The 26778-nt window shown below is 44.8% G+C and overlaps 1 protein-coding gene across 1 annotated transcript; it reads right to left on the bottom strand.

Annotated features, from left to right (window-relative positions):
* Positions 1-53: 53 nt before the first annotated feature.
* Positions 54-26778, bottom strand: KLB (klotho beta). The gene is made up of 5 exons (XM_087724816.1): positions 25940-26778; positions 8769-9279; positions 7667-7935; positions 4183-5326; positions 54-1053 (listed from the first exon to the last, which is right to left on the bottom strand). Exons 1-5 carry the CDS (start codon positions 26672-26674, stop codon positions 659-661), a joined length of 3054 nt encoding a protein of 1017 aa, XP_087580942.1. The 5' UTR covers positions 26675-26778; the 3' UTR covers positions 54-658.

Genomic DNA, 26778 nt, shown 5'->3' with positions numbered 1-26778 from the left:
ACCTAAGTGATTTTTTAAATGAGTTTTAAAACTCATTGGTGATAGATATTATAAATGCTGGCATTTGACAAACTTGGAGTATTAATTGGATTGCAAAAAATGAAAGTATATCATTGAAGTTTCATCTCTAAACCACAGCATACACACACCCAGTAGAATTATACTTGAGAAATGCAAAGACATTTCTTTAAAAGTGCACAGGTATAAAATCTTGTCATTTCAAACTGAACTACCTTGTTATCCCAATATACCCAACAGAGACATTTGGTTGAATTCTAATTAAAACAATTAACCAACAGGCATATTTTTTTTTAATAGTTTGCTTTCACATGGAGAAGGTGCAAGATATCCAATAGGTTAAATAGCTTCCATGGGACTGGGTTGTATAATCTGTAGAGCCTGAAGAAAGTGAATAAGGCTAGTTGACCCGAAACCCATTTTCTCCGTAGTAAAACAGCGAAGAAATGTTTTAAGGTGCGGAATAAGAATATAGAATGAGCCCTTGTAAAAAAAAAATACCAAAGTGTGGCTCTTGTGTCAGAATCTTGAATTTGGCATTCCGGTCATAAGTATATTACTGAGACAATAATAAGAGTGTTTCCACTAATTTCCACTCATTTTTCTGATCCCCGTTGATAAGCGGACAAAGAAAATGATTCTATATTTGGCTGAGAACTTTCTTAGGTTTAGTTTTCACAGAAGGGCCAAAGTGCTGGAAGTATTTTGACCAATCTCGTCTCTTTTTCTTTTGCTTCTGGAAAGCAGCCATGCTTAGGATCATTATTAGGGTAGCCAAACAGCAGCATCCCAGGAATGTCAGGGGCTTTTCCAGAACGCGGAGAAAGCAGAAGGGGCAGGAGGCCGATTCCGTTGGCTGTCCGCATTTGTTTGTAGGATCGATGGGGAAGCCGTTGTTGCAGATCAGCCGGTTGTAGAACTGGACGGAGGCTTTGGCTTGGAATTCGGAAGTGAAGAACCCAATTTTGAGTTTGGCTACGTCCGTTAGCTTGAATCCAAAGTAGCCCTTGAGGTTGACTTTGTCGATGTGGTAAGCTGAAAAGGACAAACAACCTCACGTTAATTATTTGTGTGAACTGAAAAGCCATTCTATAGTATTTTGGGGAAAAAATATGGGTGTAAACTGGTTTAAGCTCATTTCCCCCCCCTCCCCTCCAAAGGAACACCCTCCCTAGAATTTCTGCAGTTCTTTTAAAAAAGTATTTTGTTTGTATTACTAATAATACAATTAACATTTTTTTTCTTAAAAGCTTTCAAGAATGAGATTATATCTTGTTCTTATGTGATCTTGTCACACTACATAGATTACTTTGGGACAGAAGCATTTATTTCTCAGACGATTACTGCTTTATTTGTAGTCTCTAAAAGTAATTCTTACCGTCTCCCACTTCATCATTTCCTTCCTCAAATAATAGTTGTCTACAGGTAGTCCTCGACTTACAACGGTTTGTTCAATGACCATTCAAAGTTACGGCGGCTCCGAAAAAAGTGACTTATGACCATTGCAGCATCCCCAGAGTCACATCATCAAAATTCAAAGCCTTGGCCACTAACTTGTTTATGACAGTTGCAGTGTCCTGGGGAGTCATGTGACTCCCGTTTTGTGACCTGATAAGCAAAGTCAATGGGGAAGCCTGGTCCATTTAACAACCGTTACTAATTTAACAACGGCAGCAATTCGTCGAACAACTGGGGCAAGGAAGGTGGTAAAATGGGGCTTATGAAATGTCTTACTTAGCCACAGATATTTTGGGTTCAATTGGGGTCGTAAGTTGAGCACTACCTGTATACCCTATATAATATTTTTGGCATCTGTTCAGCTGTAATCCTCACAAACACAAAAGGGTTGTTAAGCTTTGACAAAACAAGACTGACAGTAATTTGCTTATATAACAGTCCTTAATACAATCTTACTCTCTGTTCTGCTATCTCTTGTCCTTTTAATAACATTTGTTATCCCTCACAGTTGAATTTCACGAACTTCTCATAAATCAATCCTTCCTTCAAGTTGCTATGACTTTCGCAATAATCTTTTGTGAGAAATTAAACTGAAAAGGCACTTATCCCACTCCCATAGCCAGAGCGGAGTGAGGATACATAGCTAAGTTACATAAAAAACACTCAGATCTTGGGGGATTCTTCTGCTAATCAGATAATTATACCTTCCTTCAACCACTTGCACCAGATTCTTCTGTTTGCATCGTTAGTGAGAAACAATATTACCACCCTATCATTTTTATTTATTTTTATCTCGTCTTTATTCAAGCACACCAATTATTTCTTCTTTCTCCTGTTTTCTCCACAAACAGCAACCCTGTGAGATAAGTTTGGGCTGAAATGTCTTTCATTATTGGTCTTGATTTCTGATAGCGTATTTCAAAATCCAGGTAGGGGGGGGGGAAAAAGATAGGATTGCTAAAAAGGTATTTGTCAGTATCGTATTTATTGCTCTGACTATTGTTCGGTAGACGTCGTTATATCCACCTAGATTATAATTTTGGATGAAATTGTTTTTTTTTTTTTTTTAAAGAAAGTTATCAACCATATGACGAAAAATAATTTGACTATCACTTGGAAAGCAGAGAGTGTATCACAGAATTGAGTGCACCCCCCCTCACATTTTGTAAATATTTAAGGATGTCTTTTCATGCGACGACACTGAAGAAACGTCACTTGGTTACAGTGTAAAGTAGTGAGGATACAGCTTGTTTAACAGTGTAAAGGTGCTGTCCCCTCAAAATAACCCAACACACAGCCATTAATGTCTAAACTGCTGGCGAGATATACTTAAATATTTATAAAATGTGAGGGGCTCCTGTGATATACTGTGGTTGCGGATGTCAGCTTTGTGGCTGACAGGGAAAAAATAGCTTGGGGCAGGATTGTGTAAATTCTACAGAAATGAACTACCTGTCGTAAAGCAGGGGAGGTGTGATATTTGGCCTTGATTTGCTGAATGTAATGGGAACAATCATTTTCGATATAGCGCTTCCCACAATAATCCCCTGGCTCAGCCAGCACAACACAACATCCGCAATAGCAATAGCAGTTAGACTTATATACCGCTTCATAGGGCTTTCAGCCCTCTCTAAGCGGTTTACAGAGTCAGCATATTGCCCCCAACGACAATCCGGGTCCTCATTTCACCCACCTTGGAAGGATGGAAGGCTGAGTCAACCCTGAGCCAGTGAGATTTGAACCGCTAAACTGCAGATAACAGTCAGCTGAAGTGGCTGCAGTACAGCACTCTAACCACTGCGCCACCTCGGCTCATAACACATCCAGAGAGCAGTAGGGATGGGAAACTTCCTTTAGGACCTGAGGTGTCAAGGGCAGCAGAACACACTACTGTTGTGCGATGCACACATGTGCGAACGAACCCTTTGCTCCCATTTCAGAGCTTGCGGGAGGGAAGCCAAAAATCGGGAGGCTGGGTATTTTTTCTAACCCATTACAACTCAGTCATTGAAATGGTACCCGTGATCTGCCTTGCGTGTACCCATCCTCTCCATCATCCAGATGTTTTCCTTACAAAAGGCTATGCTTTTTATTTTTTTAAAAAAGCATTGGTCTGATCACGTTGCTAGCCGACCTTTGGAGTCCCCACTGTGATCATTCTATGCTAGAAATGGCCACCCGGTAGTCTCACCTGCTACAGGAAAACCTAACAATATTATTCCAATCAATAAAAAACCTCGCGTTTCATCCCTTCTGTGCAAAGGAAAAACCATCCAGCTCTTTAAAATTTGCTAAACAAACGCACAGGAGGCTTCTGAATTATTGGGATGAGGGTCTATCAACTTCTAAAGGTAAAGGTTCCCCTCACACATATGTGCTGGTTGTTCCCGACTCTAGGGGGCATTGCTCATCTGTTTCTAAGCTGAAAAGTCAGCGCTGTCCGAAGACGTCTCCGTGGTCATGTGACTGGCATGACTAAATGCCGAAGGTGCACGGAACATGTTACCTTCCCACCAAAACTTGGTTCCTATTTTTCTACTTGCATTTTTATGTGCTTTTGAACTGCTGGGTTGGCAGAAGCTGGGGCAGGTAACGGGAGCTCACTCTGTTATAAGGCGCTTGGGATTCGAACCGCCCAACTGCCTACCTTTCTGATCAACAAGCTCAACATCTTAGCCACCAAGTCCCATATCCCCTTCTACTCACCTTTAAAAGCTTCCTGCACATATTTTTCGATGTAGTATTTACGGAGCTCGTCATTGTCTTTAGCCTGATCCTCGATCCCACTCGCGGTGACATAAATATCCATATCGCCGTAATGACGGTTGATCCAGTTCAGGGCTTTGCGTAACCCCCAAGGCACCACCGCGGAGGGAACGGGGGAGATTACGTAGGTCTTATCTTGAATGAATTTAATGTCCTGATCCCAGTCATACCGGCTCCCGTTCTTCGACTCGTGGATCACAAATCGAGTGGTGAAATGATTCACGGCGATGAAATCGGCAGCCCCTTTGACGAGCTGCTTCTCCTCCTCTGTAAAAAATGGCAAAAACGAACTGGAAAGGCCTTTGCGCTTTTTGTAACCGAGGTATTTTCTCATGGCCACTGGGTAGTCGCCCGTCTTCAGCAGAGGATCTAAAAACCAGGCTATTTCAAACTGGAGGAACCGATTGGCCGGTTCCAAATGGTTAGCGAGGTAAGGGTTAGCAGGCTCTGCCCAATCACAGTGCAGGGACAGAGACACCTGACCCCACTGGAAAGACCGATAATGTTTCTCGTAGACCTGCCAAGCCGAGGCATGAGCGATCAGCAAATTGTGAGCTGCTCGGTAAGTGTCGTTGCTGCTGCTGTTGTAAATTTCACCGAAACGATTCGGCTCGTTGATGGTGATCCAGAATTTAACTAGGTCTCCAAATTCCTGGAAGCACACTTCGGCGTACGTTCTAAACGCCCGGACGGTGGATTGATTCAACCATCCGCCGTGTTGAAGTAAAGGACCTGGCAGGCTTAAGGACTGATGGGTCGGATAGTGCAAGGTGACCACGGGCTTCACGTTGAGTTTGAGCATCTCGCTAATCAGACATCGGTAATACCGCAGGTTGTGGCTGTTAAGGGATGACATGTCGCCACTGGGGAGGAGCAGTGACCAATTGAAGGCGAACCTGTAATGAGTGACCTTCATTTTTGATAGCAGTTGAAGGTGTGTTTTAATGCTGATGAAGTCGGTACACTGACCTGCCCGGTTTTTCAATTTCACGCCCTTCACCTGGTGGAATTTTCCGTCTCCAGAAACGTTCCAGAGATACAGGTTAGGGTCAGAGAACTGAGGAGAAGAAGCAACGGGTTCAGCCTGCGAACGAGAATGAAGATTGAGAAGGAATATTGATTTACATGGGTGGTTTCCCTCCTTCCCAATACATCTAGGAGTCGTTATGTTAGATTTAGGACACTGGCAAGATCACTTACAGCCTGATCTGAGGAGCATCCTAGTCTGTTCCTCTAATAGTTTTGTGGTCCACCAGTGGCCAGCGGAGCTGGAAGCAGATTTGGACAGTGAGGAGGTTGGGGGGGAACATGGGCCAGTCCTGGAGTCTGGGGAAAGCTCTGACGAGGGCTCTGCATTGGAGGCAGAGATGGGGCTGAGGCCGTCTGGCAGTGATCAGCTGCCTTCAGAGTCGGAGATCACTGGGGCAGAAGAACAGCTGGAGCCTGTTCCCAGTGTGTGCATGTGCAGAGTTGCCTTGTGAAGGAAACAGCTAAAGAACAGGGGTCGACTTGGGAGTAAGGCCACAGGGGGACGGTGAATGGCCCATCCCAGAGGAAATAAAAGAGGAGCAAAAGGGGAGTGGAGTTTGCAGGAGACAATTAGTTCACTTCATTGGCCTGTGACTCTCCGAGACTCCTTGCCAAGTTCTGCAGATATCAGGACTGGCAGCTCTCCAAGCCAGATAAGGTCTGTGACTGTAAATCCTCCCTTGAAAGACTTTGCTGGATGTGAATGAGCCAAATTCACAGTAAATTAACAAAAGGGTTTTTTGTCCGAACAAGGAGTTTGCTTCATGCTCTTGGGAAGCCTCGGTCAGAACAGTCCGGGTGGCTTCTAATAGCATGGTCAAAGTGGAGCATTTCTGAAGCAACCTCTGAAGCCATTGCTCCATCTGCTGATTCAACCCTTTTGGGAAGTCATGGACGAAGGTGAAGAGACCAGTACATCTAGACAAGGCCATATAAAAAAAGAGGAGCTGCGATGTCCATCTGCGAATGACATCCAGTTTTTCCTCCTCTCCCCATCCATCATCTTTAAGAGATCTAATTTCAATAAACTTAGAGCTTGGGAAGGATTCCATGGATGAGAATCCTCAACAGGAAAACAACTCAAGAAGCTTGGGAAATTTTGAAAAGTGAGATTATAAAAGCCCAGTCTAGCACAATGCCGGTGAAGCTTGGGGGGTTGTTCTGAATTAATGTTTGGACACAACAACATACCGAAGCGTGAAGGTCAAGAAATCAAGATATCTAAGCAACATCAAAAAGATGAATGCTATTCAACCTGTCCTGAAAGAGAGGGCTTGATCTTAAAAGAGAGATGGGAAACCGTGTGTTGCTTCACCAGAGTTACGTATTCTCAGCTTGCTAAACCCGAGAGGAGTAGCAGGTTTTCTCAGTCGAAGCTGCTCCCATCTCTTGAACATATTTATGTCATAAGAATAATCTATAAAGTAAGGTGTGACCCGTCAAAAGGGCGAATGACAAAACCGCGCCCAACTAATCCACGTCGCTGATGTCATCAACAGGGCGATAACAGCCAGCGCGGAGAAAGAAGGACGCTTTAAATAGCGCGGAGAAAGAAAGCCGATTCAACTTAAGGTGTTAGGTTTAGGGTTAGGTTAAGGGTTAGGTTTAGGGTTAGGTTAAGGTTTAGGGTTAGGATTAGGATTAGGTTTAGGGGGGTTAGGTTTAGGTTTAGGGGTTAAGTTTAGATTTAGGGTTTACAGCGTGCTTCTGTCTCCCCGCTGTTGTCGCCCTGTTGATGACGTCAGCGACGCAGTTTAGTCGGGCGCGGTTTTGTCGTTCGCCCTTTTGTCGGTGAACCAAAGTAAGGATGTTTTCTATAGTGGCATTCCTGTATAGAGACTTTTCCCTAGTGCTCTGTTTACCGCCCCAATTTAATACTGGTTTTATGGTTTGGGCATTTGAGAAATGTATCAAATTATAAACTTCTGATTTATGTTCTACTCCTAATAGTGCTCTTTTTTTTGAGCAAAGACCTTAAAAACCTATGATTTGGAACATCTACGTTAATAAACGATTTGGATTTTTTTTTTAAAAAAAAAACAGATTTATAAAGGATCATCATTGAGGGATAAGGGGCATTCTGATTTTAATATTTGCAACATTTTGGGGAGACACTAAATTAATTTTATCCTCCCAAACTTCATAACAGTGAGGACAGTTAAGCAATGGAACAGAAATTGCCTTCAGAAGTTGTGGGTTCTCCATCACTGGAGGTCCTTAAGAAGTCATCCTCTGCGTGCCCCGTTTTTTCACAAAAAATGGGGCACACAGAGGTCTGAAATGGTATAGGCCAGGGTCTCCTCCTTGAGCAGGGGGTTGGTCTAGAAGACCTCCATGGTCCCTTCCAGCTCCATTCTGATTCAAAGAGTTGGGATGCTTGCTTTAGTCTGCTTACCTTGATAACGGATTCTGTGATGCCCCAGGAGAAATCCCAAGGAAACTGGCCTTGCAAAGTCTGGTTTGATTCTTCAGCAGGGAAGCCATTCTCCTGAATGATTCGCTTATAATAAAATGCAGATGACTTGGGGATCCGCTCCTTCTCTTCACTCTCGAAATCTACGTAAAACAAACCTCGGCGGGTGTTGAGGGCCTCTTGCCATTCAAATCCATCCAAGAGTGACCAAAGCGTGTAACCAAAGACATCGACCCGATCATATTTAATAGCTGCGTAAGGCAAATAAATAAAAAACAATTAACAATTGTCCAGTTAACGAACTCAGGATCTATGCCTTACATTCATCACAAATGTAAACCAGTAAGGAGGAGGGTTGGAAAGGATTTCTCTTAGCAGCTGCCTGGCTTGTTTATCGAGGTCCAATCTAAGGAATTATTTTTATTTTGGGTGGATAACTGTTTCTTTAAGACTAATCGGATGGAGCCAGCAACAGGGCAGGTGGGATCACATCACATCTGATTCGTCTTATATCTTATCACTTTCTCCCCCTACTTCTGAAAAGCAACGAAGGCATGGATTACCGTATTTTCCAGAATATAAGATGCACCGGAGTATAAGACGCACCAAGATTTTGAAGAGGTAAACAAAGGGGGGGGGGGAAGTGTTTGTCCTACTTGGCTCCCAGGATCACTCTGCAGGCCTCCCAAACCCACTGCGGGTCCCGTTTTTCACTAAAATGGGGCACACAGAGGGTTTGGGGGGCCTGTAGAGTGCTCCCGGGGGCTGGGGAGGGCAAAAACGGAACTCCTGGGGCAGCATTACTGCCGGTCCGGTGCATGAACAAAATGATTCTTGACAAATGTATCTTATCTTTTTATGTACACTGAGAACATACGCACCAAAGAAAAAATTCCTTGTGTGGCCAATCACATTTGGCCAATAATTCTATTCTATTCCACTCTGTTCTGTTCTTTTTTCAGTGCGGTTGTAACTTTGAGCAGTCACTAAATGATTCCTTTTTGGTTTCCCTCATTTAAGCGACCCTCTTCCAACACGACTGGCCACTTTCAAATCCCAACCCCTCCCCAATCTCCATACGCACCTTGCAAAACCATATTAATAAAGGTCTTCATGATGTAAATAACCGTAGTATCTTCTGTTTTCACATCTTTGTCGGTGAACCACCCGTTTTCGGCGATCAAGATCTTGGGGTTGTCATATTCCACTTTAATCCAGTTCAGAGCGGCCCTCAAGTCGAGGGAGAAATTCTGTCCCATTTGGGGCAGCTTGTTTGAAGGTTTAAAATTATTTGGCCCGAAAGAAAAGGCGAAGAAATCAGCCGTCCCTTTAAAAAGCTTTTTTTCGGTTGGAGTGGCCTTTGGGAGGAGGGAGGCAAGTTCCGTCTTCAGCTCTTCTGGGTAATCGCCATCTCCGTGTATTGGCTTTGCAAACCAGCCCAGGACTTTCTGCATGGACAGCTGACACTTTCCAATATCTGATTGGTTGTTGATTTTATTGGGTTCAATCCAGTGAGATCCCAACGTGATTGATAAAAACCCTTTCTGCTGGGGTCGAAAATGCTGGTCATAATTATGCCAGACTTTTGCATGAGCCTAAGGAAAAAGAAATACATTTGGAGTTTAATTATAGGTGTTAGTTGCAGAGATTTTTTTTTTGAAGAGCTATGAGAGCCAAGGTGGCGCAGTGGTTAAATGCAGCACTGCAGGCTACTGCTAGATCAGCAGTTCAGCGGTTCAAATCTCACCGGCTCAGGGTTGACTCAGCCTTCCATCCTTCCGAGGTGGGTAAAATGAGGACCCAGATTGTTGGGGGCAATATGCTGACTCTCTGTAAACCGCTCAGAGAGGCCTGAAAGGCCTATGAAGCGGTATATAAGTCTACTGCTATTGCTATGAACCCGAACCTAGAATCCTGCATCCAGTTTTGGTCACCACACTATAAAAAAGATGTGGAGACTCTAGAAAGAGTGCAGAGAAGAGCAACCAGGATGATGAGGGGACTGGAGGCTAAAACATACGATGAACCATTGCAGGAACTGGGCCTGGCTGGTCTAGGGCAGAGAAGGACCAGGGGAGACATGAGAGCATCTTCCAATATTTGAGGGGCTGCCCCAGAGAGGAGGAAGGGGGTCAAGCTATTTTCCAAAGCACCTGAAGGCCAGACAAGGAACAATGGATGGAAACTGAACAAGGAGAGATTCAACCTAGAAATAAGGAGAATTTTTCTGACAGTGAGAACAATCAAGTGATGGAATAAAAGTTGCCTTTGGAAGTTGTGGGAACTTTCATCACTTGAGACTTTCAAGAAGAGACTGGACTGCCATTTGTCAGAAATAGTGCAGGGTCTCCTGCTTGGGCATGACCTACAAGGTCCCTTCCAACTCTGTTCATCTGTTAAATCTGAATATCTTGGATGCAAATGGTAAAATCCCGGTATTTATTAATTATTGTTAATGATACAGCTGAGCTAACTTAAAGACAAATAGGTTTGTTGTGATATGAGCCGGTATTCAGTTTATCAAGTTAATTACCTGAAAGCTTCAAGCATAATAAATCTGTTAGCTCATTCATGTGGAATTTTAGATTTTATTGATCAGCAAATTCCATGTGAGAGGGACATGAGTCCATGAAATAAGCTAAGTGTTCTTAGGAAAAATCAGAAATTGGGAACAACTGTAGTAAATCAAGAATATACGGGCATTACACACAGGATATCAATTGATAGGTCTCTGGAGGATTTGTGATAACGACTTCTGATTTCTAAATGTAAACTAAAGTCTCCTTCAACTCAAGGTTGATCCTCAATGATTTCATGCATTCGTCCGTGTTTGAGGGAGATGGGCAGCTTAGAAATGCGGAATATAAATAAATACTTTTCTTGGCAACAATACAGAAATTGTTTGCCACTATATTCTTTGGGGATGTTTAATTCAACTTTGCAATTTAGCCTAGGTAAAAGTAAAAGTTCCCCTCGCACATGTGTGCTAGTCATTCCTGACTCTAGGGGGCGGTGCTCATCTCCGTTTCAAAGCCGAAGAGCCAGCGCTGCCTGAAGATGTCTCTGTGGTCATGTGGCCAGCATGACTAAATGGTGAAGGCGCACAGAACGCTCTTACAAGGTGGTTCCTATTTTTCTACTTGCATTTTTTACGTGCTTTTGAACTGCTAGATTGGCAGAAGCTGGGACAAGTCACGGGAGCTCACTCCGTTATGTGGCACTAGGGATTCGAACCACCAATCTGCCGACCTTTCGATTGACAAGCTCAGCGTCTTAGCCATTGAGCCACCGCACAATTTAGCCAACCTCACTATTAATTCAGTGTGACCTTAACTTGTTGAGATCAACCAAACTGGCTATATGCAACACCCCCAAAATTGGGTTATAAAACCACTATAACCGTATGAAACAGTTAACAATTTCAAAATTACTCACACCTCCTCTGCATTCTGGTTGACCAGCATGTTACAGGCTTCATTTTGCAAAAGAAAGCATCCAGAATCAAGAGTGGGATGCCTCTGGAGGTTGCTAACACCGTCACCATGTATCAACAGATGGTATTTGAGATGATAACCTTAATCCTGCCAAACGGCAGTGCTGGTTCTGCAAAATTGGAACTAAAAGACAGAATTTCTCCCCCGAAGCATATCCATGCCGGGAGAAGCTGCCATGATCTTGACCCTCCTTATAAATTCTTCAATGAGTACAGACCTATGGAAATCATTGGTATATAGCAATTACTGCAGGCCATTCATTCATTGAGTTTATTTTCCGCCCATCTTGTTTTACGATCACAGAAAGACTAAGATTGTCCATCACAGAGAGACTGCTTCGGAACAATAAACCTATAATTATGCATAATGTGAACGTAATACACATTTGTTGGCTGTGAAGAGGGTAGAAAAATTCAAAGTGGACATAGCAATAGCACTTAGACTTATATACCGCTTCATAGTGCTTTTACAGCCCTCTCTAAGCAGTTTACAAGGTCAGCCTCTTGCCCCCAACAATCTGGGTCCACATTTTACCGACCTTGTATGGATGGAAGGCTGAGTCAACCTTGAGCCTGGTGAGATTCGAACAGCCGAACTGCAGTTAGCCATCAGCTGAAGTAGCCTGCAGTGCTGCACTCTAACCACTGCACCACCTCGACATCTTATCTAATCAAATGGGAAGGCTTGCTGTGCCCTCCATCGATTTAGTACATAATACATGATTTAATTGTGAATTGGTCACAAGGAAAAATGTCAATCCAACCTTTCCGTATTAGGGCTGCCTGACCTCTTGGGGCTAGTGGCTATTTTGAACTTCACTGTTCTCACAAAGTGGCATTTGATACAGTTGGAGTGCACTAGATCGGTGTTTTTCAAACTTGGCAACGTTAAGATGTTGGACTTCAGCTCCCAGGATGCCTGCTGGCAGAGGAATTCTGGGAGTTGAAGTCTACGCAAATTTGCCAAGTTTGAAAAAGCCCTGCAACTACTAATGGATGAATGCAAAATCCTCAAACTTGGTTTATAACTGTCTGATTTGGTTCAGTGCAACCCAACAAGACAGAGACAGACTTCAGAGGATCATTAGAACTGCAGAAAAAAACAATTACTGCCAACTAGACTTCCATTGACGACCTGCACACTGCACGGGTCAAAAAGAGGGCTGTGAAAATATCTACAGACCCCTCGCATCCTGGACATAAATTATTTCAACTCCTACCCTCAAAACGCCACTAAAAGGCACTGCACACCCGCTTAACTAGACACACGGACAGTTTTTTCCCAAATGCCATCACTCTGCTAAACAAATAATTCCCTCACCACGGTCAAATTATTCACTAAGGCTGCATTACTATTACTATTAATCTTCTCACTGTTCCTCCCATCTCCTCCCACTTATGACTGCAGGACTGTAACTTTGTTGCTTGTATCCTTATGATTTATATCAGTGTTTTTCAGCCTTTTTTGTGCAAAGGCACACTTTTTTCATGAAAAAAAAATCACGAGGCACACCACCATTAGAAAATGTTAAAAATTTTTTAACTCTGTGCCTATATTGACTATATATAAAGTAATTCTCTTGAATAGGAATCAAATAAACAAAAAGAAATTATTTTATAGTTGTTCATATTTCTGTTTACCTACTCAGTGCGAAACCTGGGCCTGTTTTTCTGAACACAAAGCTGATATTCTGGCAGGAATCGAAGAAAGACACACACGTAGCTCTTCATCAACAGCTCTCAGTCTCTCTCTGTCTTTAGTTTTTATAGCAGTCAGGCTTGAAAAAGCTCATCTCACACAGATATGTAGTGGAAAATGGGAGCAATGTCAAAATAGCTTTGTTTGCCAGAACGGGGAACTCCTTGGCAGTATCCAACCAAAGGTAGATCAGCAAATCTTAGCTTGAAACCACGATTTTGTCTCAGTTCAGTTAGTTCCTCCTGCTCCTGTAAAGTCATGTCCTTTCCACCAATTGATGCTGAGCTAAAAGGGTCCCTAACCCAGTCAAGGCATTCAGTGGAGGCTGAAGAGAAATAAAATGACCACTTCTCCTCGAGAGTTTTTAAATGTTTAACTGTTATCTCACACAGCGCAGCAGTGTGAACACCTTGCCATTGCTTGCTGAGTGTGAACATTTCAAGATTGCCACTTTCCACGTGTTGATGCCAGAGTTGCACCTTTGAACGGAATCCATTTATTTTATCTGCACTTGTAAGCAGGTTTTCCCATCTCCTCACACAAAGCTGCAAATATGCGACTTCGCACGGGTCGTGACTTTACAAAGTTTACCATGCGCACAACATCACCCAACACAGGAACTAGGTCTGCTGGTAAAGTCTTGGCTACGAGGGCCTCACGGTGTAAAAAACAATGTGTAACAATCACATCTGGATTTCTTTCCTTCACTCTGCTTACAAACCCCTTTGGTATGCCCGACCATGGCTGCAGCTCCATCGGTGCAGACACTTGTGCAGTTTTCCCACTTAAGTCCTCCTTGTTCAAGGTATTCTGATGTGACCCGAAAAATTTCTTCTCCTGTTGTTTTTTCTGGCAATGCCTTGCAAAAAAAAAGAAGTTTTCTCTAATTGCATCACCATCCACGAAACGCACATTGGCCAAAAGTTGAGCATGTCCACTGATATCAGTAGACTCGTCAAGTTGCAATGCAAATAGCAATAGCAATAGCAATAGCAGTAGACTTATATACCGCTTCATAGGGCTTTCAGCCCTCTCTAAGCGGTTTACAGAGAGTCAGCATATTGCCCCCAATAATCTGGGTCCTCATTTTACCCACCTCGGAAGGATGGAAGGCTGAGTCAACCCTGAGCCGGTGAGATTTGAACCGCTGAACTGCTGATCTAGCAGTAGCCTGCAGTGCTGCATTTAACCACTGTGCCACCTCGGCTCAAATGTCTCACTGATACGGATCTTTTCCAAAACCACACTTTCGATGTCTGCAGACATGTCATCAATACGTCTGGAAATTGTGTTGTCTGAGAGTGGGACTTTGGCTATTTCCTTAGCTGCTTCAGGTCCTAGCATCTCCTCTACAATAGCTTTGCAGGCGGGAAGTATTAATGTCTCTGCCACGGTGTGCGACTTTTTTGACTTGGCTATAAGTTCAGCAACTTGATAGCTAGCTTTAAGAGCTCTTTCATTTTACCTTTGTGGTTTTTCTCATGAAAGTTGCCTGTTTCTCCGTGTTTTCACGCAGGCGAACAAAATAGTCCGCATTCTTATTTTGAAGCGAAGGGTGTTTCGTTTGGAGATGGCGTTTAAGTTTACTTGGGACCATAGCACTGTTAGATCACCACACACCACACACAGTGGAGTTGGTTTCTTTGCATCTCCAGTGAAAGTAAATCCAAATGAAATATAGCTTTCGCTATATTGCCTTGTGCCAGAGAATTTGCTTGAGCTAACCATCTTTGCTTTCTTTTGATCCCCACTCATACTTGGGCTCTCATCTGGCTGCAAATTTTGTTCAGAGTCCAGTTCTTTCCTTTTCAAAAACTTGTCCATCACTGCAGTATCTGCTCCTGTCTCACTGTCACTCAGTACTTACTGCACTTGTCTCCTCTTTAAACAGGGGGTCCCTCCTTCACGGTCCCTCAGACCGTTGGAGGGCCGGACTATAGTTAAAAAAAAACTATGAACAAATTCCTATGCACACTGCATATATCTTATCTTGCATATATCTTATTTTCCCCCACATTAGGTTGGCAGTATAGTTACCCCCACATTAGGTTGTAGTTCCCCAACATTAGGTCCAGTATAGTCCCCCCACATTAGGTGCAGTATAGTTCCCCCACAGACATACAGCCTTCAGCCATACAGTGTATTACTGAAGGCTGTATTACTGTAAGAGCCAAGGTGGCGCAGTGGTTAAATGCAGCACTGCAGGCTACTGCTAGATCAGCAGTTCAGCGGTTCAAATCTCACTGGCTCAGGGTTGACTCAGCCTTCCATCCTTCCGAGGTGGGTAAAATGAGGACCCGGATTGTTGTTGGGGGCAATACGCTGACTCTGTAAACCGCTTAGAGAGGGCTGAAAGGCCTATGAAGCGGTATATAAGTCTACTGCTATTGCTATTGCTATTGTATGCCTGTGTACTGCCCCACTTCGGTGCTCGGAACACCGAAGGAGACGCACCGCTGGTAACACTTACCAAGTTGACAGCGCGCGTTCCCCTCACTGCTCCGGTCCTCCGCGATTGTTGCTATGGGCGCACGCATGGGACGTCAGTGACGTCCCTGCGTGCGCTACCTCCCGGCGGTCCCCGCGTTTTTAAAGTAAACGCGGGGCCGCAGGGACTTAATAGAGGCATCCCTGTGTCCCGAAAGCAACTTTCGGGACACAGAGATGTCCCGAGGCAAAAACACCCGGCGGGTGTTTTTCCCACGGTACACCTTACACTATGTCACGGCACAATAGTGTGCCGCGGCACAGTGGTTGAAAAACACTGATTTATATTGATATTGATTGTTTCCTGATTGCTTATTTGTACCCTCTGACTATCATTAAGGGTTGTGCCTTATGATTCTTGACAAATGTATCTTGTCTTTTTATGTACACTGAGCCTACGCACCAAAGACAACTTCCTTGTGTCCAATCACACTTGGACAATAAAGAATTCTATTATTCTATCTATTATTCTATTATATTTCCCAGGACTCTTCCTTTCTCTTCAACTTCTCTTTTTAAAGGAGAAAGGAATATTTCCCAACAAAGTCCTGGGTTGCATTTTTTTCCCCCCACTTGAAAGTTGTTCTCGGTTTTGCCAGGTTTCCCCCATCCATTAATTTTTAATTAAAAGGAAATTAAAACAAATTAAAAATCAAACATAACGAGGAACACGGCCACTTCATTTTCAGCACCTCAAGAGTCCCATGATTATGAAAGTGGAAGATTACTGCGGAACAGTGGCACAATAAAAAATGAAAAATAATTCCGAACGGGCTGAAGGTTGGTTATAAATTTCCCGGTAAATTCGTTTGATTTATGGAAAGTAATTTGATGTCTTTCCCCTCTGGGTCAGAGTCTTCAAACCTGGCAACTTTTAAGAGCTGTGAACTTCAACTCCTAGAATTCCTCAGCCGTAAGAGCTGTCAACTTCAACTCCCAGAATTCCTCAGCCGTAAGAGCTGTGAACTTCAACTCCCAGAATTCCTCAGCCGTAAGAGCTGTGAACTTCAACTCCCAGAATTCCTCAGCCGTAAGAGCTGTCAACTTCAACTCCCAGAATTCCTCAGCCATAAGAGCTGTCAACTTCAACTCCCAGAATTCCTCAGCCGTAAGAGCTGTGAACTTCAACTCCCAGATTTCCTCAGCCGTAAGAGCTGTGAACTTCAACTCCCAGATTTCCTCAGCCGTAAGAGCTGTGAACTTCAACTCCCAGAATTCCTCAGCCGTAAGAGCTGTCAACTTCAACTCCCAGAATTCCTCAGCCATAAGAGCTGTCAACTTCAACTCCCAGAATTCCTCAGCTGCAAGAGCTGTGAACTTCAACTCCCAGATTTCCTCAGCTGCAAGTGCTATGAACTTCAACTCCCAGAATTCCTCAGCCATTAAGAGCTGTGAACTTCAACTCCCAGAATTCCTCAGCCGTAAGTGCTATGAACTTCAACTCCCAGAATTCCTCAGCCGTAAGAGCTGTCAACTTCAACTCCCAGAATTCCTCAGCCATAAGAGCTGTCAACTTCAACTCCCAGAATTCCTCAGCCATAAGAGCTGTCAACTTCAACTCCCAGAATTCCTCAGCCATAAGAGCTGTCAACTTCAACTCCCAGAATTCCTCAGCCATAAGAGCTGTCAACTTCAACTCCCAGAATTCCTCAGCCATAAGAGCTGTCAACTTCAACTCCCAGATTTCCTCAGCCATAAGAGCTGTCAACTTCAACTCCCAGAATTCCTCAGCCGTAAGAGCTGTCAACTTCAACTCCCAGATTTCCTCAGCCATAAGAGCTGTGAACTTCAACTCCCAGAATTCCTCAGCCGTAAGAGCTGTCAACTTCAACTCCCAGAATTCCTCAGCCATAAGAGCTGTCAACTTCAACTCCTAGAATTCCTCAGCCGTAAGAGCTGTCAACTTCAACTCCCAGAATTCCTCAGCCGTAAGAGCTGTGAACTTCAACTCCCAGAATTCCTCAGCCGTAAGAGCTGTGAACTTCAACTCCCAGAATTCCTCAGCCGTAAGAGCTGTCAACTTCAACTCCCAGAATTCCTCAGCCATAAGAGCTGTCAACTTCAACTCCCAGAATTCCTCAGCCGTAAGAGCTGTGAACTTCAACTCCCAGATTTCCTCAGCCGTAAGAGCTGTGAACTTCAACTCCCAGATTTCCTCAGCCGTAAGAGCTGTGAACTTCAACTCCCAGAATTCCTCAGCCGTAAGAGCTGTCAACTTCAACTCCCAGAATTCCTCAGCCGTAAGAGCTGTCAACTTCAACTCCCAGAATTCCTCAGCTGCAAGAGCTGTGAACTTCAACTCCCAGATTTCCTCAGCTGCAAGTGCTATGAACTTCAACTCCCAGAATTCCTCAGCCATTAAGAGCTGTGAACTTCAACTCCCAGAATTCCTCAGCCGTAAGTGCTATGAACTTCAACTCCCAGAATTCCTCAGCCGTAAGAGCTGTCAACTTCAACTCCCAGAATTCCTCAGCCATAAGAGCTGTCAACTTCAACTCCCAGAATTCCTCAGCCATAAGAGCTGTCAACTTCAACTCCCAGAATTCCTCAGCCGTAAGTGCTATGAACTTCAACTCCCAGAATTCCTCAGCCATAAGAGCTGTCAACTTCAACTCCCAGAATTCCTCAGCCGTAAGAGCTGTCAACTTCAACTCCCAGAATTCCTCAGCCGTAAGAGCTGTCAACTTCAACTCCCAGAATTCCTCAGCCATAAGAGCTGTCAACTTCAACTCCCAGAATTCCTCAGCCATAAGAGCTGTCAACTTCAACTCCCAGAATTCCTCAGCCATAAGAGCTGTCAACTTCAACTCCCAGAATTCCTCAGCCATAAGAGCTGTCAACTTCAACTCCCAGAATTCCTCAGCCATAAGAGCTGTCAACTTCAACTCCCAGATTTCCTCAGCCATAAGAGCTGTCAACTTCAACTCCCAGAATTCCTCAGCCATAAGAGCTGTCAACTTCAACTCCCAGATTTCCTCAGCCATAAGAGCTGTGAACTTCAACTCCCAGAATTCCTCAGCCGTAAGAGCTGTGAACTTCAACTCCCAGAATTCCTCAGCCATAAGAGCTGTCAACTTCAACTCCCAGAATTCCTCAGCCGTCCCTTGAAAGTTGCCATGTTTGGAGACCCCTGGCCTAGACAAACGCATCAAAGTGATTATTTGTGTGTTTGTCATTTTGGCTTTGGATGAAGAAGGTGACTCCATGCATAGAAAACAAATATGACAGGTGCCCTCAACAACATCCGTGACTCAGCAAGGCAAGACTATGTCAACATTTGTTTTCAAAGTTTTATCAGCGTAATATATCTCCTCCAGAATGCTGCTCCGAGTGGCAGAACAGGAAGCGGAGCGAGGACAGCTGTCAGCCTTGAGAAAACATTTAAAAATGATCAAGGTGGAAAATGTTACTATCAACCCTTGTGGTTTCTAGTCTTGATAAATCTAATTTTTCCCCAAGCCTTTATCTAAGGCCTGGATGTCCACATTAACTTTTGAGATGGAGAATAACCCTGTTTCTGCCACGGATGGATGAATCCCACCGCTCATTAAATGTAATAAGAGCTCTGTATCCATGTTTTCTGAAAATAGCATGGAGTACGTGTGCTTCTCTGAATGCTGGGGGCGTGGGGGGATTGACAAGAACAACAGAATAATTGGAAAGGATCTTGGAGGTCTTCTAGTCTGACCCCATGCTCAAGCAGGAGACCCTATGCCATTATATTCATTTTGAGATACCCATGCATACAACTGTCGTCCCAAAACCTTTTTCGAATACTGCATGTAAGGGGAAGATGCCCTCAAACAGTTAATTGCTGTTGAGGGTTGATTTAACAGCCCTCAGAGAAAAGGCAGAGGTCTTATCTTGCCTGTTGTGCAACACAACCTGGGTTAGCTAATCCAGTGTTTCCCAACCTTGGCAACTTGAAGATGTCTGGACTTCAACTCCCAGAATTCCCCAGCCAGCGAATGCTGGCTGGGGAATTCTGGGAGTTGAAGTCCAGACATCTTCAAGTTGCCAAGGTTGGGAAACACTGAGCTAATCAAGTCCTATATTTGAAACCAACTGAGCCAAGAATCTACCCAAGATAACACCTTACTCCGAGTTGCAACCATGGAGCCGAAACAAATTTCAATGGTTATAAGGCAATGTTTATCTGCACGATACCGTAAGCCATTCAAAAGAAGCGCTCTTGAGAAAATATCAATAGAATAGGAATAGGAATAGAATAGCAGAGTTGGAAGGGACTTTGGAGGACTTCTAGTCCAACCCCCTTGCCTAGGCAGGAAACCCTACACCACTTCAGACAAATGGTTATCCAACATCTTTAAAACTCCCAGTGTTGGAGCATTCACAACAAGTTGTTCCACTGATTAATTGTTCTCACTGTCAGGAAATTCCTCCTTAATTCCAGATTACTTCTCTCCTTGGTTAGTTTCTACCCATTGCTTCTTGTCCTGCCTTCGGGGTGTTTTAAGCTCCTTCTTTCCACGGAGGGAGAGAATAATAGGTGGGAAGATGAGAACGGAGTGGAGCCTCCTGAGGTTGGCTGAGAAACATCCAAAAACAGGAGCTTTTCACACGCTGTGTTTACCACCACACTTCAAAGGTCTTACTCGGCACCCAGTTGCTTTGCCCTGGGTTAATCTGATCACTTCTGGCACCGGAGTGCAAGAGCGGAAGAACAATGGCAAGGCTACCTTCTTGGGCCTGATGGAGAATCAAAGAATTCACAAAGGGGCAAAGTAGGTCTACTCATAAGACCCTTTTAGATTGTTTAGCTGGACACGGCTCCAGCCAGCAAGATAAATCTACTGGAGAAGAGATGGATTTTGCTTAATCCATCCATCAACTCCCAACTTTATTGCTTTGTGGGAAATGTTTAGCGAGCAAGAATCTCAGAAGTGGCTATTTGTCCTGCAATGTCTTCATAATCCTTGAGATTTCTGCGAAGGGTTCCTTCCCTATCTTGGGATAAGATAGAGGTAAATCATTCATTGGTCTGAAGACCTCTCTAGCAAGATGAAGTCATGCCTCAATGTTACTGCAAACACACCGCAAACACGGCGATTGTTTTCCTAATTCAGTTACCGGCAAAATCTAGTAGTTGAGAAAATGGGATGCTGACCAATGGACACAGGCGGCTCAGTGGCTAAGACGCTGAGCTTGTCGATATGAAAGGTCGGCGGTGCGGCAGTTCGAATCCCGAGCGCCGCGTAATGGAATGAGCTCCCATTACTTGTCCCAGCTTCTGCCAACCTAGCAGTTCGAAAGCGTGTAAAAATGCCAGTAGAAAACTAGGGACCACTTTTGGTGGGAAGGTAGCAGTGTTCCCTGTGCCTTCGGTGTTGTCATGCCCGCCACATGACCACGGAGACGTCTTCGGACAGCAGTGCTGGCTCTTTGGCTTTGAAATGGAGATGAGCACTGCTCCCTAGAGTCGGGAACGACTAGCACAAATGTGCGAGGGAAAGCATATCGTCCCCACAGTCTGGGTCCTCATTTCCCCCACCTCGGAAGGATGGAAGGCTGAGTCAACCTTGAGCCGGTGAGATTTGAACCGCTGAACTGCAGATAACAGTCAGCTGAAGTGGCCTGCAGTACTGCACTCTAACCACTGTGCCACCTCAGCTCACATGATGGAGCAGAGGGAAGGGGAACGAAGGGAAGGGGAGGGGGGAAAGGGAGGGGGAAGGGGAGAGGGGAAGAGTGGTGGAGGGGAGGAGAGGAGTGGAGAGAAGGGAGCAGAGGGAAGGGGAGCGAAGGAGAGGGGAGAGGAAGGCAGGGCAGGGTGAAGTGGGGAGAAGGGAGCAGAGGGAAGGGAAGAGAGGATTTCCTATGCTTCCTCTACTAGGACGCTCAATAGGGAAACTCAAGAAAATGGACGTGGTTCCTAACCCTAACCCTAACCCATTGCCTTCTTTTAGTAAGGAGCCGAGGTGGCGCAGTGGTTAGGGTGCAGCACTGCAGGCCACTTCAGCTGACTGTTATCTGCAGTTCACCGGTTCTAATCTCACCGGCTCAAGGTTGACTCAGCCTTCCATCCTTCCGAGGTGGGTAAAATGAGGACCCAGACTGGGGGGGCAATATGTTGAGTCTGTAAACCGCTTAGAGAGGGCTGAAAGCCCTATGAAGCGGTATATAAGTCTAACTGCTATTGCTATTGCTATTCTCCAACTATAAATCATTCTGCTTAGGTAAGGAAATATCTCTGAGACAAGGGCCCAATGGGTCACACATTATCTAGTACCTTTTTAACAAATACCAGTAAGGGGGGAGGCTAAACTGACAACCCGTGCATACCCTCCTCCCTACGTGGGAAAAAAATTATTATTAAACTTGTCCACATATAATTCACAACCCGACAATCTGCAAGCAATTTCCACATTGCTGCTTTCTGTGGGGGGAGGGGGTGTTCCCTGCACTCCCCAAATCTTGTTTATAAACGAAGGTCAATTCTGGAGGCCTCCCCATTCGAGGGCTCAGCAGTAGAAGCAGGCTCGAACCCGCTCCTTTCAAAACCAGCCGGAGGAAAGTCGGCGAGGTGCTCCCAAGTCAGACGCTCAGGGAAAGTCCAGGTGATGTTGGCAAAACAATTTTTTATCTCTGTTTTTGATCACCGGTAGGGAGAATCTCAGCGACCAACCCCAAGTGGAATTCAAAAAGGGTAAAGTTCTTTTCTTGACTGCAATCTAGGGAGTCATGAACCAAACACAAAGTGCTCTGCTTTCTCTTCGGATCGTATGAATAAATTAAAACATTTCTCAAAAACACAGAAGTGGTTTCGCTGCTGCCTCCTTCAAGGATTTAACTTCCAAATGAATCTAGGGGGGGGGGGTTATGGTCTCCCATCCACGGACTGACCTTGTTTGAGCCTGCTTAGCTTCTTCAAGAAACATCTAGGGTAGAGGGGAATGATGGAGGGAAGAAGGGAAGTTGGAGGGGGGGCGAAAGAAAGGGTGTATGGAGGGTCGAAGAGGTACATTGGGTTTCTGTTTTGGGGGGTATTGTCGACAAGAGGAATGGCTGTGTTTATTGTTTAATGTTATATGGCCCCGGTTCTGTACAGTATATGTGTGACTGTACGAAAATGAAAATGGAAAAATAAAAACACATTTTTTAAAAAAAGAACCATCTAGAATGGGTAGGGGCTGACCCATGCACAGAGAGAGAGAAGGGGGGGGAGTGGGAGATAAGAGAGCGCCCACGGAATGCATGTTTTGATTCAACCGTTTTAAATTAAACAATTTAAACGCGAGTGTTTTAATTTCCGCTCGGCCGCTGAGCTGACTTCGTTTTCAGCATCAACAGCTGTTCCGTTCTTTCTTTATATTCACGCTGAATGTATTTCTAGGGATCGTTCCTGGAATTTTCCATCACCTGGACAACAGGTAATTTCTTTTTTTTTAATCCTTCACATCGGTACGAGAGGAAAAATGGGTCTCTAAACAAACAGGCTGGCTTTTTAAAAAAATCTTTGAGAGCACTTTTAACGATTTAAAGGCTAAAAGAGAACGAAGGAACCGTGGTTATAGGCTTCGTTCAAGATTCTCCCCCTCCCCTCCCAGCTGATGTGACTGTCTCCAGCTCCATCCGCATTTTTCTTCCACAGGCCAAACTACCAAACTTGGGTGCGGAAAAAATAAATGCAGGTAGTCCTCGACTTACGGCTATAACTGAGCCCAAAATTTCTGCCGCTAAGCGAGTTCGGCCCCATTTCACGACCCTCCTTGCTACCGTTGTTAAGTGAATCACTGGGGTTGATAAAAGTTGGAAAGCCGGTTGTTAAGCGAATCGGGCTTCCCTGTTGGCTTCGCTTGTTGGAAGGTTAAAAAAAAGGGGCATCGCGTGACCCCCGGGATGCTGCAAGACGTCATAAATACGAGTCAGTTGCCAAGCGTCTGGATTTTGATCAGGTGACTATGGGGAAGTGCTCCAATGGCCCTGTATGAGAAGTGGTCATCAGTCACTTTGTTGTAACTTTCAAAGGTCACTAAGCAAACTGTTGTAAGCCGAGAACTGCCTGTACAACAGTTTCAGTTGTGATATTGGGGGTCCCTCCAGAAATGCACACAGTTGTCTTCTTCCACCAGGGGTCTAATTTTGGTGAATTGTGCAAGGTTCTGCAGTCGTGACATAAGCCTAAGATTGAAAATCAGGCTTGTCATATGCCACTTATTTTCCATCCTGCTCTACGGAGAAGAGAGTTGGTCTCTGACAGAAAGCCCCTTGAAAGGATTAGAAGCATTTGAAATGTGGATTGACAGGCGTACAAGCTGGGTTGACAAAATCAGAAATGGGGAGGGGATAAGCTGCCTGGGAAAGCCAAGGGAAATAGAATAGAATAGAATAGCATAGCAGAGTTGGAAGGGAACTTGGAGGTCTTCTAGTCCAGCCCCCTGCTTAGGCAGGAAACCCTACACCACTTCAGACAAATGGTTATCCAACTTAAAACCTTCCAGTGTTGGAGCACTCACAACTTCTGGAGGCAAGCTGTTCCACTGGCTAATTGTCAGTTGTCAAATCATCAAAACCATAAAAAAGCGAAAAGTTTGAATATTTCGGACAGGGGATGCGACGGCCGGAAAAATACGGCATCCTTCACTTAATCCTCCAGGGAGAGATTGAAGGCAAACGAGAGCCGGGCAGAAGAAGAACATCATGGCTTCAAAATCTAAGGGACCGGTTTGGACAAAACTCCGCAGCACTTTTTTCATACGGCTGGAAATGAAAATAGGATCATCACCATGATCACCAACGTCCGATGACGGATAGGGAAGAAGGAGGAAGAGAAGGAAGGAGGAGGAGAAGATGGAAGGAGAAGAGGAAGAGAAGACGAGGAGAAAGAGGAGGAGGAGAAGAGGAAGAAGAGGAATAAGAAGGAGGAGGAGGAAAGAGGAGGTGGTGGTGGTGGTGGAGGAGGAGAAAGAGGAGGAGGAGGAGAAGAGGAAGGAGGAGGAGGAAGAGGAGGAGGTGGTGGTGGAGGAGGAGAAAGAGGAGGAGTTGAAGAGGAAGAAGAAGGAGGAGGAGGTGGTGGTGGTGGTGGTGGTGGTAGTGGTGGTGGTGGTGGTGGAGGAGGAGGAGGAGGAGGAGGAGGAGGAGGAGGAAGAAGGTAGGTAAAAGATGAGCCTTGACCTTCACACCCACAGATCTTCCTTTAGATCTAAAACCTACTACTTTTGAATGGGCTTCATGTAGGAGGTCTAACAGCATCGCATAACTTTGCAATATCTCCGTGATGTATCTTCTTTCCCTTCTAAGGCACTAAGCTACCTAGGGAAGTGTAATTATAAGTGTCGGAAAGAATTTAGATGGGATTGGAAGCAATATTACCTGAAGGAAAAGCTACTCTTTTCATCAGCCATGTCCGTGTGATGAGGCCAAACTTCCGTTCTAATAGGCAGCAGAGGAATCTCAAGAAATGCCGGGTTTGATGCAATTAGCTTTCTGGTTTTATAAACATTAATTCAGGTGCAGACTTTCAGGAACATGATTTAAGGGAGAGAATGAATCTTTCCTTCTTTCCGAGAGGAAAGAAATGCCTGAAGGAAGAACAAGCTTGATGTCATATTGACGTTCTTTAAATATTGACGTGTTTATCTTGAAACAAAAAAGTACCGTCTGCGTGAGATTCAGCAGAGCCGCCACAATCTGGAATGAGATGTTACCATCCCAGGATTAGGCATTTAGGATTCCTTCCTTTAGCTTGAATTCTAGAGCTATCAGCTATGTTGGAGGAGGGGGGGTGTTTCATCTCAATATTCCAAGAACTCGGGTTAAGGAAGGACAAACTGGTCTCCACAATGTAGAAAAGATGTGGAGACTCTAGAAAGAGTGCAGAGAAGAGCAACAAAGAGGATTAGGGGACTGGAGACTAAAACGTACGATGAACGGTTGCAGGAACTGGGTGTATCTAGTTTAATGAAAAGAAGGACATGATAGCAGTCTTCCAATATCTCAGGGGCTGCCCCAAAGAAGAGGGAGTCAAGCTATTCTCCAAGGCACTTGAATGTAGAACAAGAAGCAATGGATGGAAACTAATCAAGGGAGAGAAGCAACTTAGAACTGAGGAGAAATTTCCTGACAATTAATGAGTGGAACAGAAATTGCCTCCAGAAGTTGTGAATGCCCCAACACTGGAGGTCTTTAAGAAGATGTTGGATAAACATTTGTCTGAAGTGTTGTAGGGTTTCCTGCCTAGGCAGGGGGTTGGACTAGAAGACCTCCAAGGTCCCTTCCAACTCTATTTCTAAACTAAAAAGAAAACTTTTTAGTAGACCAACAAGATTTGTCAAGGGCTTAATTCCAACTAAAGTATAGTGCTGTTAAAATTAATTCATGATTAACTCATGGCTTTATGGTAAAATTGATGGCGCAATTAGACCAGCCGAGAGAGCAGATTTAGTTCCTCCAAGAAAATATTGCAAGAAAGCAAGAAATACATTTCATGCGCAAAATCTGCATGGAAACATTATTTGTCCTCTTCCCACTGTCCTCTTTCATTCTTAACACCTTCCTTTTCTGCTCTGATTTGCGGCAACTAACTTTCTTATGACCAGACCTCTCCCTGTCATACCTTGATCAGGTTATGTCCTACCACGTAGGCGGCAGCTACACGCCTCTTTCCGGGCGCATGAAGCCCCGTGCCGTACCCGTGCCAAGCGATGAGATAAGGGTTGTGCATTGTAATCCAGTACTTCACACGGTCTCCGAAGGCTTGGAAGCAAAAAGTGGCGTAATCGTTGAAAACGTCCACGAGGGAGTCGTTTTCCCAGCCTCCGTACCTTTCTTGCAATTCCCACGGCAGGTCCCAGTGGTAGAGAGTGACGATGGGCTCGATGCCCTCGCGGACGAGAGCATCGAGGAGACGGTTGTAGTAGCGGAGTCCTTTCTGGTTGACGGCCGCCACCATCCCGCTAGGAAACAGCCTTGGCCACGAAATGGAAAAGTGGTACGAAGAAACATTAAAAAAACTCAGAGCAGCTAAATCTTTTTCCAGGGAGGTGTAGCTGTCACCCCAGTCCTCTGTCCTGTAAGGGTGCCTGAGGCTGGAGCGGAGGAAGTGCTCCCATATCGAAGGACCTCTCCCGTCCTTCTGCTGGCTCCCCTCCACCTGAAAGGCACTGGTTCCCACTCCCCAGAGGAAACTGGGAGGGAAGGTGTCGTGCAGAAAGAGCTGGGTTTCGTTCACGGGACTTAAGTGGGGATCCTTTTCCCAGAAAGAAATCCCATCCCTGCGAAATCCGGAAAGGGAGTGGATGAAAACGAAAGCCCATAAAGCTACGGGACCCTTCAAGTGCCAGCCAGCCATCCTATACCTGCAGAGCGGATGCTAAAAGTCACATTTCTTCTTAAAGGCTGCCAAAAATTGATTCCTGGATTCCTGCTGCATGCCTTGTCTCGTTCGCTCCTGGG

This window comes from Thamnophis sirtalis, unplaced genomic scaffold (assembly GCF_051295495.1).
Source record: "Thamnophis sirtalis isolate CommonGarterSnake01/CBP01778 unplaced genomic scaffold, rThaSir2_p1.2 scaffold_10, whole genome shotgun sequence".
NCBI classification, from domain to species: Eukaryota; Metazoa; Chordata; class Lepidosauria; order Squamata; family Natricidae; genus Thamnophis; species Thamnophis sirtalis.
This window is presented reverse-complemented; position numbering and strand designations above follow the sequence as displayed.